The sequence below is a fragment of the Physeter macrocephalus genome, chromosome 11, assembly GCF_002837175.3.
Source record: "Physeter macrocephalus isolate SW-GA chromosome 11, ASM283717v5, whole genome shotgun sequence".
NCBI classification, from domain to species: Eukaryota; Metazoa; Chordata; class Mammalia; order Artiodactyla; family Physeteridae; genus Physeter; species Physeter macrocephalus.
This window is the reverse complement of record NC_041224.1, coordinates 45,563,156-45,581,041: the sequence shown is the minus strand read 5'-3', so window position 1 is coordinate 45,581,041 and position 17,886 is coordinate 45,563,156. Positions and strand designations below refer to the sequence as shown.

Sequence of the window (17,886 nt, the reverse complement as noted above, 5' to 3'; positions counted from 1 at the left end):
CTTTTCTCATATAGGCCATTACAGAGTACTGAGTAGAGTTACCTGTGCTATACAGCAGGTTCTTATTAGTTATCTATTTTATATATAGTAGGATATATATATCTCCTTGTGCTATAAAGTAGGTTCTTATTAGTTATCTATTTTATATATAGCAGTGTGTATATGTCAGTTCGAATCTCCCAATTTATCCCTCCTCACCCCTTATCCCCTGGTAACCATAAGTTTGTTTTCTACATCCATGACTCTACTTCTGTTTTGTAAATAAATTCATTTGTACCCCCTTTTTTTAAGATTCCACATGTAAGCAATATCATACGAGATTTGTCTTTCTGTGTGGCAATTTTTCTACTTCTCTCTTTGTAGGGGTCGATCTCCCATAATTCCTAGTCATCCTTCTGCACTTGCTTCCTCGGGTTCCTCTCGCCTTCCATTCCTGCAGCTGCTACTCTGTCCAGAGCTCATTTCCTTTTCCCCAGAACATGATAGCAGTCTCTTAACCTAGCTGATTTTCCTGCTGTACTTTGTCTCTCTGACCTACTTCTGGAAGCGCAAATGCTGGAATAATCCACTTGAATGACGTTGCTCCCTTGCTGAATAAATCCAGGGCTTACCTTCCTGATGCTATTACTTGGAGTCCTCAGCACGACCTCGTGACTGGCTGCCTTAGCAGGTTTGAGCAGTGGGGGACTGGGAGGTGGGCAACATTACTAGGCCCCCGGCACGGGCCAGGCTCGAGTGGGCGGGCCCTTTGCCAGTCTTTAACTCGCTCTTTGGGACAAAGCAGAGTGGCTTGATGGTCTAGCTCTGTGGTAAACCTTGTGGAGTCCCGCTACATACAGACTCCGGCTCCATCACTGACCTCGATCTCATTCAATCCCTCAGCATTTCCTCTGCGGTAACGCGGATGTCCTTCCTCCCTCCCAGGGTGGCTGTGAGACGTCAGGGACCAGCCCTTCGAGGTGATCAGTAGCTGGTTCCCTCCTGATCTCTCATCCTTAGGGGACTGCCCTCTACTCCTTTGTTCCTCAGAGATCTCAAGAACTCTGCCAGCCGGCCCTTGGCTATAGGAGTCCACCCCAACTCATGAGCTGCCCATTCTCTCCCCAGCCCCATGGTGACCTCTGCACGGTAGACATTCCCCCTCAGCGGTGTCCCCACTGCCACCTGCCCCACAAATACATCCCTCTCAATTTGGGCTCTTCCAAATGTTCAGACCAGTGCCCCAATACCTTTATGCTCAGCAGTTCTCTTCTTTGCCCTTGACGTGGCCCACTCTTTGGAAACTGGCTCGGCGACAATGGCTGCTCCCTCCCACCTCTACCCCCTTGTCCTCCCTCTCCAACAGCGGCACCACGACCCCTCAGCCTCCCAAACAGAAACCTAGGAGACATCCTAGTCATCACCCTCTGCTTGTGCCCACACGTCACCGAATCCAGCTCCCTCTCCTTTGTAAGCATGCTCCAAAACCACCCCAGAGCATTGCTTTAGTTCACGCCTTCACCTCGTCTGAACTGTGGCCATAGGCTCCTCTCTGCTCTTTCCTCATCTCCAGCCTCATCCCCCCTGCCCCCCCAACCCACCGCTGCTGTGGTGGCGGCTGCTATGGCGGCTGCTATTGTAGCCACCCACAGGGCAGCATAGCATCTGTGGAGCACTCACTATATTCCAGCCTTGAGCTAAACGCTTCCTGCGCTGTCCCTTATAATTCCCCTGGTACCCCTGCGATGGTAGATTCTAACATACCCATTTGACAGACTAGCAAACAAAGATTCAGAGAGGTGAAGTTACTTGCTAAGTAGTAGGGCCAGGATCTGGCCAGCCAGAGCCCTACCCTTAGCACAAGATTATTTTGTTTCCTCAAGGTTACCCTCCCTTCAGTGACCTGGGCCTGTCTGTTGACTTCTGGGTGAACAAGCGGGGACCCCTAGGTCTGTGACTGTCAAATGTTTCATAAATGAGATGTGTTACTTGCAGGGAACCAACACCACATTTACTCGGGGTCAGGCTCTGCTGTTTTCTGACTCTTGTCTTTACTGCAAAAGTTCATCCTGAGGGGAGGAATTATTTTTTTAAGTTTTAAATTACAGTATCCATTACAAGGACACTTTCCTTTGTGAGGCCCCACAGGATTAATACTGTGCTGCAAAGATCAATTGTGTCCATGCCTGTTCAGGAAACCTATTGTCTGACACTCTCTTACTGATTAAATAAATGAGCTGGTGTTGACCCAGCATGTTGTAATAAATCGAAGGTTACAAATGAACTGCGTAGACTTTATTCCTCATGTAGAGGTCTGAGCAACTACCATGATAACAGGGAGACAAGGTTTTAAAAAGCGGTTTCTGTTGGCTTTTCTCATGTACACACATCCTTTTTTTTCCCGCTCCCCCCTTTTCTCTCCCTCTTTTTCTTTTCTTTTCTTTCTTTCTTTTTAAGTCAACAAGAGCATGTATTGGGGACTTCCCTGGCGGTCCAGTGGTTAAGACTACACACTTCCACTGCAGGGGGCCTGGGTTCCATCCCTGGTCGGGGAACTAAGATCCCACGTGCCACGCGGTGTGGCCAAAAAAAAAGAAAGAAAGGAAAAGCAAAACAAAAAGCACGTATTAATCCGCTGATTGGAAACTGGTTAAAGATTAAGGCACTCAGACTTATGGTTTCCTTGAGGTTACAAGTTTTGGCTGCTCTTACTACTATTTTGGAAGAAGCGCCTGACTACGGTGATGCCCCATGCTGTGTGGGAGGACGAGGCCAGCTTCGTTTAACAACCCAGCTCTGCTTTCAGCTCAGCAGCCTCAAGTCAAGAAAGTGATTTTTACATCCACACTAACTACCATGTTAATACAAAGTTCATTAAAGTCTCTTACAATGTTTCTTTTATGAACAAACAGTAGAAAGTAAAAATTTGAAGACTGTTATAAAATACTTCGGAATGTTTCCTAATGCTTTCAGTTGCTATCAAATGCCCGAGAAATCAGAGAAATAAGACTAAAGAATTTGTGAAAGGTTGTTTCTTAGGTTGTGGAACTTTTCTCGTACACACACATCCCTTTTTCTTCTCTCCCTCTTTTTCAGCTTCATCTTGGGTAAAAGATGTGTGATCAGACCTTTCTCGTTAACATATTTGGCTCCTGTGACAAATGTTTCAAACAACGGGCTCTGAGACCAGTTTTCAAGAAATCTCAACAGCTCAGCTACTGTTCACCATGTGCAGAAATTGTAAGTGCCGCTTTTTAAAACTTTAAGTCGTTACCTGTCTTTAAACAATGTCTAATGTGAGGGTCCTGTGACAGGTGGGTTGCCAGAGAATCAGTTCACACACACACACACACACACACACACACACACACTTTTGCAGCACACCCAGGCTGGGTGAGACAGTATAGTGTGGGGATTTAGGATGCGGGTTCTGGGCTCTGACTGCCTGGGTTCAACTCCTAGTTATGTTCCTTGGAGGCCTTGTACCAATGGACCTCCCCTCTCCCAGGAGGTCTGTTTTCCCATCTGTAAAACAACAATAATGGCATCTGTCTCATAGGGTTTTGGGAGAAACAAAAGTGAGTTTATTTGAGAAAGTGTTTAAAACAATACCCAGCAGAGGAAGTGCTCAATAAATGTTTTAGCTTATTATTTTTTAGAGCTAATGCTTTTTTCTTCTGTCTTCTCCTAGTCTGCTTGGCAAGCAAGCAAAGCTAAAAGAAACTCTGGCAAATACACAGCCGGGGAGCACCTTCCCCAAGGCCCTGTTCCAGCTGTCCCTAGGAACAGCTCTGTAGAAGATTGAACCATATAGGGCCTCAGTATTTAGCAAAATCAGGCTCAAGGAAAAATGCTCCTTGGGTCTAAGCCTTCAGCGAGGGCAGGCACTGAACACAAAACCTGGCACTTTTCAAAGTACACACATCAATCCTCACCAGAGATGGCTTTGCGCAGGCTTCAGATCTTGCAGCAGAAATGCCCACAGCCGGGCTGAGGCACTAAGAATATCCTGTCTCAGAGGATTTGCAAAGCCGTGTGGAGCCCCCACCTGGTCACAAGTGGTAAAGCACTCTTCCGCACAAGCTCAGTAGGAAATCCCGATCATGGACACGATGAAAAAACAAAAAACAAAACACATATCTAAGGGAGGAAAGATAACGTTGACATTTTATCCAACTGAAGAGGAAAAACCGTATTCATCCTTTTGGTCCCATTGTAACCCCTGACAGTGATCACATTTAAAAAAATTATTCCTATAAAGCAAATTGCAAGTAAGCAGCCCCAGGTGGCACACAGGCTTTGGTACAGCACAGTAATCCTGATGTCACGGGGTTCAGGCTCAGTGTGATGGGCTTCTACCTGCAGCACATTGTGTTCTAAACTTGGATCTGCAAACTGCAAACTAAGGACATTCAGTTCTTAAAATAAACCTGCTTTCTGATGGCCCTACCATCCTGGAGCAGTGCTATTTATTAATCTAGCTCTTCTCTTTTTGAAACAACTTCCTCTGTGGACAGAAGGAGCCCAGAATCCCAGATGTCAGGTCCTCTGTAGCATCACAGATTCTTCCCAGGTCAGAACCCTGCCTGGAGATATTCTTCAGAGGATTGTCGCCAGCTATCTCCACCACAAGCACTTGGGGTTCCCAAATATTCAGACAGATTCTTTTGACTGTGGAGACATCCAAATGACTGACAGCTAACTTTTTAATCCAGGTGTTTGGGATTGTGTAGACACAGCACCCCGTGGACACTTTTCATGGATAGGGGCAATCCTGTAACTCCACCGCTGCTGAAATGTAGCAGATCTCAACTTTTCTGACCTCCAGCTTCCTCACTTACAAAAAGCAGTGAACAGCAAACTACAGAAAGGCACTTTGCAAACTTTGCCAGCCATTGAAAAGTTACATGGCCTCATCTCTAGATGGCAAACTCTCCAGATTGGAGGATGTTTGGGGGTTATTTTACACAAAGAGCCGTCAGAGGAGGGCACACACCAGTATGAAGCTCCACTCACCCCAGGTCTTCACAAACAGGCAGCCCCTGAGGCAGACACACACATCCCATGGTGGGCAAAGAGGTGCCAGCCTGAGGAGGTGATGAGAGGATGCTGCTCTTCCCAGGCCTTCTGAGATGACCCTTGTGAGAAGTGTCCCCCATGACCCAGTGTCTCATTTAAATTACATCCTGTGAATTGCTCGAGTGTACCAGGCAGCCTTAATGATAACAACGAACACATACTGTGTGCCATGCTTCACTCTGAATGCTCTACGTAGTCACTCCTGATGAGGATCCTATGAGGAAGATGTTATCCCCATTTACAGATGAGGAGCCTGAGACACAGAGAAATTTAGTAAGACACTCAAGGCCACACAACACAACCAGGATTTACCCCCAGGCAGTCTGATCTAGACAGAGCCTGTGCTCTTAGTCTTTTGCTCTAATTCTGACACTGTTTCTGGGAGTGTGAACTAAGCAAATCATTTAACCTTTCTGTGCCTCAGTTTCCTCATTTGTAAAATGGAGGTGACAGTAGTACCCATTCAGGGTGACTGTGGTGAGTTATTCATGTAAAGCACTTGGAACCGTGCCTGGCACGAAAAGAGACTGGAAAGGACGGATGCTTGAGTCTGCCACAAAGTCACTAATTTGCTTCCTTGAGGGAACTATAGCAAGCCTTCATTCTAAGGTGGAGGAAGCTGCCTCAGAAGTGACGTGTCTGAGATCACTGGGCAGGGGCTCAGAAACCCGAGTCTGGGTCCCTGTGTGTCCCTGGCCCCACCACCACTTCCTTCTGCTGCCAGGGACTTAATTCCCGAGTGAATAAAAGAAAGGCAAAACCAAGAACGGGCAAAGACCCCACAGCTTCTCAGAAACCAGAACTTGCTTTGTATATTTAAGTCAATAAACGAGGAGAGTGTTCATTTCGTTGTAGGGGGAGCATCAGAGCTACCAGGGGTCAGACCGGGTACCAGTGGCGCGAGCCAGGCCCCCTTCCCCTCTTCTCTCTCGGCAGGCAGAAGCCACCAAGGAGGGGAGATGTGTGCGGGGTACTGGGGGAAAGGGGTGTTGCAAGGGCTGTGTCACTGGGCCTTCCCCAAACTCCCAGGAGCCGGGCAGTCCTGGGTTGGAATCCCAGCTTGGCCCTCACTAAGTGCGCCTCCTTCAGCAAGTCACGTATCTCCTCCTCACCTCGGTTTTCCCACCCGCAGAATGGGCACGACACTCCCTGCGTCCCCGGGTGCTGTGCGCTGCAGCGCTAACTCGGGCCTCGCCTAGCGCACCGCGCAAGGGCTCTGCGCCCGCGGACACGTCCGGGGGAGGGGAGAGGGGGGAGGGAGATCGGCCGCAGCAGCCCGGCTCTCAGCAGCCGGCGTCAGCGCCGGGGGGCGGGGCGCGCTCGGGGAGACGGCTGGAGCTTCGCTGGTGGCGGCTCGGTGCAAGCTCGTCGGCCCGGCCTCCGCTGCCCGCTGACTCGCATCCCCGCTTCCCTCCTCCCCGCTCGAAGATGGCAACCGACGGGCTGCACGAGAACGAGACGCTGGCATCGCTCAAGAGCGAGGCCGAGAGCCTCAAGGGCAAACTGGAGGAGGAGCGGGCCAAGCTGCACGACGTGGAGCGTGAGTGCGGGCCGGGGCGGGGGCTGGGGCTGCGCGCCGGGAGGCGGGCCGGGGAAAGGAGACCGGCTCCGGCTCCCGGGGGGGATAGGGGGAGAGGATGGAGGGGGGCGGCCCGGGCCCGGAGCCAGGCCCCTGCCACCCCCATGGATGAGGCCCCCCCCCTCGCGGTGCCCGGGCGCCACATGAGACGCGGGTAGCGGCCCGAGCCCCCGGACGTGCGGGTGGGAGACCCGAGCCGGACGCTCGCGGGCTCCCGGCACCTCGCAGAGCCCCTGCCGGCTAGTGGAAGCCAGCCCGTCTCTGGGCGGCGGCAGCCCCTGGCGGCTCTCCTCCTGACGTTGGATCGTGGGACCGGTTACCGTCATCACCTGCCTGCCTGGAAGACGCAAGCTGATCTCATTCTTGCCCTTCCCCAGGGGAGCGGGGTGGGCGGAGCGGGGGGTTGGTTGTCAGTGGAGGCAAGCGCAGCGAGCGCTTGTGGACGCGGCCTAGGGTAAACTCCTGGTTTTTTTGGTAAGCATTTTACTTTCTCCAGCACTGTTGTCTTTTCTCAGTTTTGCTTTTGCAAGGACCCAGACTCTGATATAAAAGCTCACTTTTCCAGTCCGAGAGTGGAGGGCAGATGGGGGAAGGGAAGCAGAGGAGCTTACCAAATCCAAACATTTAGTTCCTTTAAGGCTGTTTAAGAAGCTTTTGGATGGATGAGGTGTGGTTAGCATAAAACAGCAGTAGCAATCTTAAATAAACTTACATTATTGACCACGACAATAATTCAGAACCGGTCTGTGACTTTTATGAGTGAACAATTAAATAGCCAGGTTACATGACTCTTAGTGGGATCAGCTTCCCTTTACTCTGTGGGATGCTTTGTCCTCCGTAGTGCTTGGGCTCAGGCCAGGCTTGGGGAAGTGGCTTCATCTGCTTCCTTTTCAGCCCTGAGGGTGGCAACTCCCCTTTGTTGAACGGGGCCTCCGCATGCATGGTGTTCTCAGGCACACCTCTGCATTGTGCTCCTGCCATTTTGGTACCACCCCTCTACATTCACTTTGGAAAAGAAAGATGGGGTTTATGCTAGGTCCTTTAGCACCTGATTCCTTTCTTTGAAAAATCACTTGATAGAAGTAGGTGAACTGAATTTCAAATGTGCTGTGCTTTCGTAGGGCCCTCCTTTAAATAGAAGGCAGGCTAAGCCCCTATATCATTTAGAAATGTATTCAGCTACAATTAGCTATAAACCCCAAATAAAGTAATTAAGCAAATTGGGAGTTATTTTTCTTAACAAGAACAAGGGTAGGTGATTGTCAGCTTTGGTTCAGCTGCCCGGTGTGCTATCGGGAACCCATGCTTCTTTTTTCTCCACTATCTCAGAGCACTGGCATTTGCCCCATGATTATAACTGCCACAGTGCCCAGCATCACCTCCGTATCCAGGGCTGGAAGAAGGGGGAACGTGGGCACCAGCTTCTGTTTCTCCTTCTTTTCAGGAAGGCAAAAGTTTTTTCAAAAACCTCCTTTCTCCCCAACAGATTTCTGTTTGCACTTCATTGGCCAGAACTAGGTCACATGGCTACAGCAAGGGAGGCTGAGAAAGGGAGAAGTGAGCTGAGTATGCTGCCATCCCCAAAGTTGGGTTCTTTTATCAGAGAAGTAGGGAATGGATAATGGGTCTGCCCCATTTCCCTTGGCAAATTTACACTCTGCAGATGATAGTGACGATGCTGCAAGCATGGTGTTAGTGTCTCTGAGGTAAGTCGTCTGATTTCTCCATTTTACAGACGAGGAAATTGAGGCACAGAGAGGTGAAAGGGCTTGCCGAAATATCCCAGCTAGTAAGTAGTGGACCCAGGATTCCAGCCCAGCCAGTCAGAGCTCCAGCCCAACCTCACTTCAGCTTTTTTTGCCAAACGTCTTAGTGCTCAGTGCAGAGAGCATTCTCCAGAAACGCTCTGGAGAGTAAAGGCTGCCCGCTGGGATATTTTTCAGCCTTTTTTTGTGAATCTGGTAAATTGCCTAAGGCAGAGAGATGGTTAAGATGCAGCTTTTCAACAGGGAACCTCTGTCCTGCCAAGAATGCAGTGCTCTCAGAGGTCGGGGCCAAATTTTGGACCCACAGTGGAAGGATTTATCCCCACCTGCATATGTTAGAATTTTTGAGTAGAAAAGACCAGAAGCCATGTGGTCAGGGTCCCCCTTTATTCCCTCTTTGTCTTCCGGAGCACTTGTCTTCCACTCTCATGTAAAACCCTTGTTCCTTTGAGGCTCCGAGCATTCAACTGATCTCCCTCTCCATGCTGCTGTCTCCTGACCCCCCCAGCCAGGCTCCCTCCTTTTTTGACGACTATGGCACATGGCTCAAGCCTTCCTTTTGACCCTAAGCCCTGTCCTATCCCTGGCGTCTTCAGGATCCACAAGGGTGACCCTCGTAAGACACTGGCCCCTCACTCCGTCACAGCCCCCCGGGATCTTGTAAGCACTCAGCACTGCTTCTCCTCTTGTGACCGTAGTCTCTCCCACAGAGATCTCCATGATCCCTGGGCTCTTCTCTCTTCCAGTCTCTCATCCTCTTCCTGAGCATGTGTGTTTTTGCATTTTGGTGATGTTAAATCATAGGTTGCCCTGTAGCCCCTACCCTGGTCAGGGAAAGGTCTTTAGGCCATAGCCAAGGTGACCACATCATCCTGGTGCACCTGGGACTCTTGGTTTTAAAATGGAAAGCCTTGCATACTGGGAAGCCCGTCCGTCCTGGGCAAACCAGGACAGTTGTTCAGCCTTCTGTTAGCTCTGACTTGCCCAAATTCTTGCCATAAAAAACTCAACACAACAAAACTACAGAGCATAAACTTGGAGGAGAGAGAATTTAACCGAACTTCAGACTCTCAGTTCTTCAGCTCCCATCCCTTTGACCCTCAAACCAACATCCATTTTGTTGGGCCCTCATTCCCAAGTCAGACCCTGGGCCAACTTTAACTACAGGAAGTGGCCTTTATGGGCGGCCTAAGGGGAAGCCAGCGTACATCAAACTCCACAGCCCCAGGCCTCGGGCCCCTGCCCTGCCTTTCCCCTCACTCCTCCAGCATTTCCTGCTTCTCTCCACCTGTTTTCTGTCATCACCTTCTACTTACCTTCTCCCCTGGACAGGTGCTCGCTCGTTTGATTCTCAGGCATTTTAGAACCGTGAGGTGGCAGCTTGTGTTAGTTTCCTATTGCTCTTGTACAAATCTCCATAAACATAGTGGCTTAAAACAACATAAATGTATTCTCTTACAGTTCTGGAAATGAGAAATCTAAAAAGGGTCAGAAGGGCTGCATTCCTTCTGAGGCTTTGTGGGAGAGTCTGTTCCTTGCCGTTCCCAGCTTCTAGAGGTGGCCTGCATGGCTTGGCTTGTGACCCCACCTCACTCCAACCTCGTTTCTGTCATCACATCTCTTTCCTTGACTTTGATCCCCCCTGCCTCCCTCTTATAGGGACCCTTGTAATTACTTACATTGGGCCCACCTGTATAATTCAGAATACTCTTCCCATCTCTAGATCCCTAACTTCATCACATCTTCAAAGCACCTTTTGTCACGTAAGGTAACATATTCACAGGTTCTGAGAAATAGGATGTGGACATCTTTGGTGGGGGGAGTCTATCACACAGCTCTTGAAACTAGAGGGGGTCACCTGCTTCAGCCTCAGTTTTCGGGCACAAAAAGTTTTCTTCCTCTCCCAACAACCCTCTCCCCTTTCCTTGGGGATGAAGTAGCAACAGAGATCCAGGGAAGGGTTAAGGGATTTCCCAGAGGTTATGCACCTATTCTGAGGGCAAATGGGGAGTACAGCTCTCCTTCTCACCATGCTAGACGGTCTCTCAGAAGGCTGAGAGTCACATTAAAATGGAAAAAAACAGAAACGAAAAACTAAATCTGTGTGCATGTGTGTGAAGAGGTGTCGGTATTGAGTAAGAAAAAAAAAGTGCCCAACAGTGTGTATGATATGGTCTCATTAACAGGAGCTGCTTGTATATGCATTAAATCTGTGGCAGGAGACACAGGAAGCTTGTTATCTCTAGAGAGGGGAGTGGGGGGGTGTAGAGGTACGTTTTACCTTATACACATGTGTGCATTTATTGCTTTTATAATAAAAAATGGATACTGAAATGGGAGTCAAGATCCAGAGAAAAAGGAGAGAGTTCAGTTTTAAAGAATTCTTAACTTGAAATTAAAGGGACAAATGATCTGGAAGACGGGCTGAAAATAGACAGCAGGAGGGAGGCCGTGTTCATTTTGGCCAACATACGTGACAGCCTTGTGGGCCTGTGTGGGGATGACTTCATTCCGGTTCCCAGCTCCTTTGGGGAAGATTCTATTATTATCTAGGAGCAGAGCAGCTCAGAAAAGATTTGTGTGATGTCTTTAGGTTAAAAATGCAGACGAAATATGGGAAACCACAGGATTTATCATCTGATGCGATTCCCTTTTCTGTGTGTTCTAAGTGTAACTTTGTGAACTTGTGGCTAGAGCCTTGGTCTATTCTGACTTAACAGTGTAAGGAGAAATTTAGGAAAACCATATTTCTGGATTAGTCTGAAGCAAATATGTTGATCCAGTTTTTCCACGTTCTAAGGAAATATGCTGCGTGTACTGAGGCTTATAAAAGTGAGTTTCCCAGCAGAGTAATCTGCTTCCGGCTGCTCTTCCATGTGTGGCCTGTGGTGTCAGAAGGAGCAGAAAACAAACTTGCCTTTCATTTCCTCGCCCCTTCCTCTTGCTAGAAAACTGTCATAATAAGCTAAATGCCGCTGTAGCAGATTCAGAAATACAGGAAAACAAGTCATCCATAACCCCACCACCCAGAGGTAGCCACTTTTAATATTTTGATGTTTTCATGTCTGTGTATGTACTTATAAGCATACTTGGGATTGTAGTAGGTATAGTTTGAGTTTAGTTTGTTTTTTGTCTGAGTCTAGTTTTAATTTAACCCAATGGATTGAATAGCTCCTCATGTCATTTTACAGTTCTTTTTAATGTCAGTATTTAAAAATTATGATTTGGAACCATATAGTATTCCATCATAAAGACTGTACCATAACTTAACCCTTCCAACTTTTAATTCAGTAATTCAGGCTTTTTTTGTCTGTGGCTAATTTATGGTTTTGGGGCAACTCAAAAATCTCTGACAGAGTGACGTAAGTCAGAAAGAGAAAAACAAACACCGTATGCTAACACATATATATGGAATCTAAAAAAAAGAAAAGTGGTCATGAAGAACCTAGGGGCAGGATGGGAATAAAGACACAGACCTACTAGAGCATGGACTTGAGGATACGGGGAGGGGGAAGGGTAAGCTGTGACAAAGTGAGAGAGTGGCATGGACATATATACACTACCAAATGCAAAATAGACAGCTAGTGGGAAGCAGCCGCAGTAGCACAGGGAGATCAGCTGGGTGCTTTGTGACCACCTAGAGGGGTGGGAGAGGGAGGGTGGCAGGGAGGGAGATGCAAGAGGGAGGAGATATGGGGATGTATGTATATGTATAACTGATTCACTTCGTTATAAAGCAGAAACTAACACACCATTGTAAAGCAATTATACTCCAATAAAAATGTTAAAAAAAAAAATCTCTAACACAAGTGAGGTAATGTGATTACAAATGTTTTCCTTCCATCCAGGTGTGTGAGGATTTTGTATACATCCCACCCCATTCTACCTTGGGGTAGAATCAGACAGAATGAGTTTTTAAAAATTAGCTTTGGATAAGTTTTCTTCCTTGATTCCTTTGATCTTCTACCAAATTGTGGCCATCACAAGACTGTATGTTGGTGCAAAATTTAGTAAGTTATTCAAGATCATTTTAAAAATAGTTCTGTTTTCATATTTAAGACCTCTCCTATCTCTTTGAACTTGTGTTCTGTATTTACAATCAATTTCACAGTGTTCATTTTCAGGGAAATTTTAGAGCGTGTTCATGCTGGGGTCATTTTTTCACAGCCTTATGGAGCAACAGGAATGACGCTGTTGCATAATTTCACTTTATGAAGTTACCTGGCTTGAATTCTTGTGTATTGACCTCCACGTTCTACATTTTACTTTAGGTTCCTGTGTGCACTGATTATAAAATAAATAGCAAAACTATTCCCTGAAAGTTGAGAGGAAGCCACATCTTGATGAAAAGTTCATCTTTGTCTGAAGCCAGATCATTTCCAAGGCCCATAGATAAACTCTTCACACCCTCGTTTTACAGAGGAGGGCACAGGCTCAGAGGACACATTTGTTTACCTCTAATTTATAAGTGTGCCCTCCCGTCAGGCCTCATTTTCCTTTCTGAGAAGTGACAGGGCTGGCGCCCCACGTCGGCCCGCACGCTCGCTGTTTGGACCTTGGGAGCCCCTGGGCTCAAGGCGGGCAGCGCAGAAGCGCCTCTGAGCCCAGCACCTCCCTCGACTGTTCACCAGCCTGGCTTTGCTCTGTCTAGTTTCTAGATTGGGCTTCTAGTAAGATTTTATCTGTGAGAGAAAGTGGAAGCAGGCAGGGGGAGGGAGCCTTGTGCAACTCAAATAGAAGTTTGAAAACAACTGCTCCACATGACTGCCCGACCCCAGGCCCCCGGGCAGGGAGGGTTCAGCCCTGCACACAGGACACCCCGCACAGGGTGCCTAGGGATGATGCTGGGCACTGCTTGTCGAGTTGCTAAGGTCTCTTTTGGCTCTAACTTGACACCCCTCTCCCTGCCAGGTGGTGGCTGAGCCAGGTGAGGGCGGGTTTCCTGTCTCTTGGTCTAAATGACCCATTGCTCTGGCTACATCAGGAAGTGGGAGGGATCCAAGGTTGGGGTGTCTTCTAGGCCAGGAAGCCTTTGTCACTGCCTCACCTAGTCCTTGATTTTCTAAAGAATCACAGCCACCTGCCCAGAGTTTACCCCACGATGGGAGGTATTTATCTGTTCTTAGAGGCCCAAGTGTGTGTGTGCATAATGTCCTTAGCCTCCCTGAGCCTGTTTCCTTTTCGGTAGAAATGGAGATAAAGCCTGTGACCTCAGGCCACGTGTAAAGCTCTCAGCCCAGCACCTGTCACGCAGGAGACACACAGTAAATGATGGATCATGGCAACGGGCATTGAAAGCCTTCAAAAATCTGCTTTCCGTTTAACTCAGCAATGCCACAAATTGGAATTTATCTAAGGAGGTAATGCAATGCAAGGGTATCACAGTGGCCCTGGAGCAAAATAAGTGTCCACTGGATGGGAATTTTTAGTTAATGGTATATTCATAAGTGGAATGTTCTGCCATCATTAAAAATGACAGATAATTACATTTGACATTTCATGGCCCTTCCATTTCAGAAGCCCTCTTTGCTCCAGGTCATGTTTCCAGGGTTTTGGTCCTCAGCCCCTAGTCCCTACCTGTACATTTTTGATTGCTGGCCAGCCAAATATCGTTAAGTACTTTAATTTGCTTTCCCTATTAAACCACAGCACACCCCATGGATTAGGTCATGTCTTCCGTTTTACTGAATAACGAACAAAAGTAAATGGTAATTAACTAATTTCCTGCCTCCCCCTTCCTTACCCCAACTCCTATGCATCCTTCAAACCCAGGTTCCTGTGACGTCTCCTCCGATGGCTGCACCTGCAGCAGAGTCAGCCATGTTGCCTTCGACTCCCCAACACCTCTGTTAGCTACCTTCTCACTACACTGCAGTGGTTACCTGTGTGCTGGCCTGTCTGTGCCCTGCAGACTGTGAGCCCAGTAAGAGCAGGAACTGTCTTCTTCTTTTCTGTACCCAAGCATTTGGCACACAGGAGGGAAACATCATTCAAGCAGTAGACAGTTACTAGCCTATACTTCCAGCTCTAGCGTTCTTCTTGAGTTCCAGCCATGGCTTTCAGTTTCCAGCAACTACCCTACCTGCACATCATTCATAAGAAAGAGCACTTACCATCTTAATTCCCAACCAGCTCCTTTATTTCTTTTTTCTTTTTTTTTTTTTTTTTTTTTATTGCGGTACACGGGCCTCTCACTGTTGTGGCCTCTCCCGTCACGGAGCACAGGCTCCGGACACGCAGGCTCAGCGGCCATGGATCACGGGCCCAGCCGCTCCGTGGCATGTGGGATCTTCCCAGACCGGGGCACGAACCTGTGTCCCCTGCGTCGGCAGGCGGACTGGACTCTCAAGCACTGTGCCACCAGGGAAGCCCTATTTCTTTTTTAAAAAAATTTTAATGGAGTATAGTTGATGTACAATGTTGTGTTAGTTTCAGGTGTATAGCAAAATGATTCAGTTATACATATACATATATTCATTCTTTTCCAGATTCTTTTCTCATATAGGTTATCACAGAATATTGAGTAGAGTTCCCTGTGATATACAGTAGGTCCTTGTTAGTTATCTATCTTATATGTAGTAGTATGTGTATATTATCCCAAGCTCCTGATTTATCCCTCCCCACCACGTTTCCCCTTTGGTAACCACAAGTTTGTTTTCAATATCTGTAAGTCTGTTTCTGTTTTGTAAATAGGTTCATTTGTATCATTTTTTAAAATTAGATTCCACATATGAGTGATAGCATATGATATTTGCCTTTGTCTGACTTACTTCACTTAGTATGATAATCTCTAGGTCCATCCATGTTGCTGCAAATGGCATTATTTCATTCTTTTTTGTGGCTGAGTAGTATTCTATTGTATATATGTACCACAACTTCTTTATCCATTCATCTGTCAGGGGGCATTTAGGTTGTTTCCATGACCTGGCTATTGTAAATTGTGCTGCATTGAACATTGGGGTGCACGTATCTTTTTGAATTATGGCTTTCTCCCCAACCAGCTCCTTTCTGAATTGCCCGTTGGGGTTTGAGGCATTGCTGTGTTCTCAACCACAGACTCTGGAATCCTCCCCTTATCTGCCCCATTTCCCTGCCCCGCCCTCCCATCCAAGAAGCTGCCTTTCTGAACCTTCTCAGAGCTGCCCCACCTGCACCTTTAGTGGGTATAACTCACCTGGGGAGCATGTGGAAATGCAGCATCCTGGCTCCATCCCATGGATTCGGACTCCTTGGATCAGGAAACAAGTGAGGCTCCTACTACCAGCGCTAGCAAGTTTGTGCTGATACGTTTAGGAGTTGGTTGGCAGCTGAAGCAGAGATGATGGATTAGGGGTAGAGAGAGGTACAGAAAAAGAAGGGAAAGGGGCTGAAAAGTTAGGTTAGCCCACCAAAACCTGCTGCCTAGGATTGCTGCAGTTGACTGAAATTTAGTAATCACTGAGCATTCCCTTTACCCTTTCAATAAATACTGGGTTCCCACTGTGTGCCAAGCTGGAGAGTAATAGCGAATATTCATTGAGTGCTCCCTTTGTGCCAGGCTGGGATAGTGGTCCCAACAACCCCACGAGGGAGGCGAGGGGGCAGGAAGGTGAGCGGAGGCTCACGGTTGCACAGCTGGTGTGCGACTGCGCAGGACTGTGACCCGGAGCCCGGGCTCCTGACCACTCTGTTGCAGTGAATGCTCCAAGGAGAGCCAACAAGACAGCACCCCATCTTCCTGCCACTTACCTTCTAGTGGAATTTCTTAACAGGCTATCATTCTAGTCTAGTGAGTTATTATTATAGAAACCAGCCAGCCATGTTCATCATTTCTTTTTTTTAAAAAGAAAAAGTTAAATCCTGAAGGCGTGGTTCATCAGAAGGCAAAGGAGAGAAACCACATCTGTCCTGAACCAAGCTCCCACAAATGATTTGCAGAGCATATTCCACTCGTTTCCAGTTTTTTAGTTTTTGTTTTTACTTTCTGGCATTTAAAGTTTAAAAAAAAACTCTTTAATTCAGCAGACGTGAGGTTTGGCAGATAGAAACAGGATAGAGTAGGTTGGGAGTGAATCTATATATGGGAAGAGAAAATGCAGTGAGAAAAAATAATTAATAGTTGGGATGTGTTCAAATTCATGCTTTGCAAGGAGGCCCTATTTTGGGTGATGAGTCATCTTTTTTTTTTTTTTTTGGTAAGAGTGACATTAAACGACTATGATTGTCCTAATGCTGAACTGGGGGAAGTAGCACTAATATTGATAGGAAGTTTCAAAGTAAAATACTAACTAGAATACGCTCACAGCTCTGAGCTGGTATAGGCTTGTGTAAAAGGCCTATAAGAAATGAGAAAAATTCAGTGTTTTTAAATCGCATTCAGTATGTTTTTGTGAAGAATGTTTCCATAAAAGACTAACGTGCTGTTGGTGGCGATAAAGAATGCAGTGTCTTTGCAGAAGCGATGGCATAATAATTGCACGTTCGTGTAGCACTTTATAGTTTAGCAAGTACTTTTTACGGCGTGGGTTTTCACAGAGACTTTTAACCTGTTCACTCATTTTTATTTCATCACAAAGAAATGGGGCAACTAAAAGAAACCAAGACTTCTTGGAGAAATAAATACCTGCTTCCAGGGCTAGGGCAGGGAGGGAACATGAGCCCACAAGAAGATGTGCTCCGAGGATGATGGGGACATGTCGGAAAGTCTGGGGAGCCTGCCTGATGGGGCTCCCACTGAGCAAATCAGGGACAAGCTGGGCATCAAAATAAATAGTAGTAGAGGCTTATAACTTCTTGAATAAAGTGAGAATCCATGAGTCCCTACTAATGTAAATGAATGAATAAATACATTGGGGAAGAAGGAACACTCCTCTTTATATTAGAAAGTCAACTAAAACATGCAGAAGGAATGATGGAATTAGAAAAGTCACCACTTACCAACCATCATAATAATTGGTTCAGGCAAGAATCATTAATGGATGTTAAAAGTAGGGTATTCAAGTTTGAGGAGTATTGTGATGTTTATGTACTCTCAGAGTACATCCCCACAAAGTACTTTTTCATGGCAAAAGGCAAAATGGTAAGTGTACAGTGGAGAACCCTGGCAGACGCCACCTTGACCAAACAGTCCGAGTCAACATTGCTGGTGATGGGACTAGCGCGCAGCAGGTGCCTCCTGACGGGACAGGTGTTGGGGGCAGGACCTCAGCGTTAGTCTGTGGTGTTCCTGCCAAATGTGCGTTACCCAAAGCTAATCTTGAGGAAGCATCAGACAAGCCCAGGTTGGGGAACAAAATAACTAGAGATGAAAGAAAGTGACCAGTGACTGCAACACGCGATCTTATGTTTTCTTTTGCTCTAAATATATTGTTGCGGGCTTCCCTGGTGGCACAGTGGTTGGGAGTCCGCCTGCCGATGCAGGGGACACGGGTTCGTGCCCCGGTCCGGGAAGATCCCACGTGCCGCGGAGTGGCTGGGCCCGTGAGCCGTGGCCGCTGAGCCTGC

General features: G+C 47.4%; 1 protein-coding gene across 3 annotated transcripts in view; it reads left to right on the top strand.

Moving 5' to 3' along the window:
- The first annotated feature begins 6,400 nt into the window (after positions 1-6,400).
- The window catches only part of GNB5 (G protein subunit beta 5), a 41,168-nt gene continuing 29,682 nt past the window's right edge, over positions 6,401-17,886 (top strand). The window contains exon 1 of one of the 3 annotated variants that reach the window (XM_007124311.3): positions 6,401-6,598. In XM_007124311.3, the coding sequence (XP_007124373.1) occupies positions 6,487-6,598 (112 nt within the window). In that variant the 5' untranslated portion in view covers positions 6,401-6,486. Of the gene's footprint in view, positions 6,599-7,072; positions 7,112-17,886 lie in introns of those variants that run through there. The other 2 variants (XM_024128954.3, XM_028495957.2) reach the window with 2 other exon arrangements.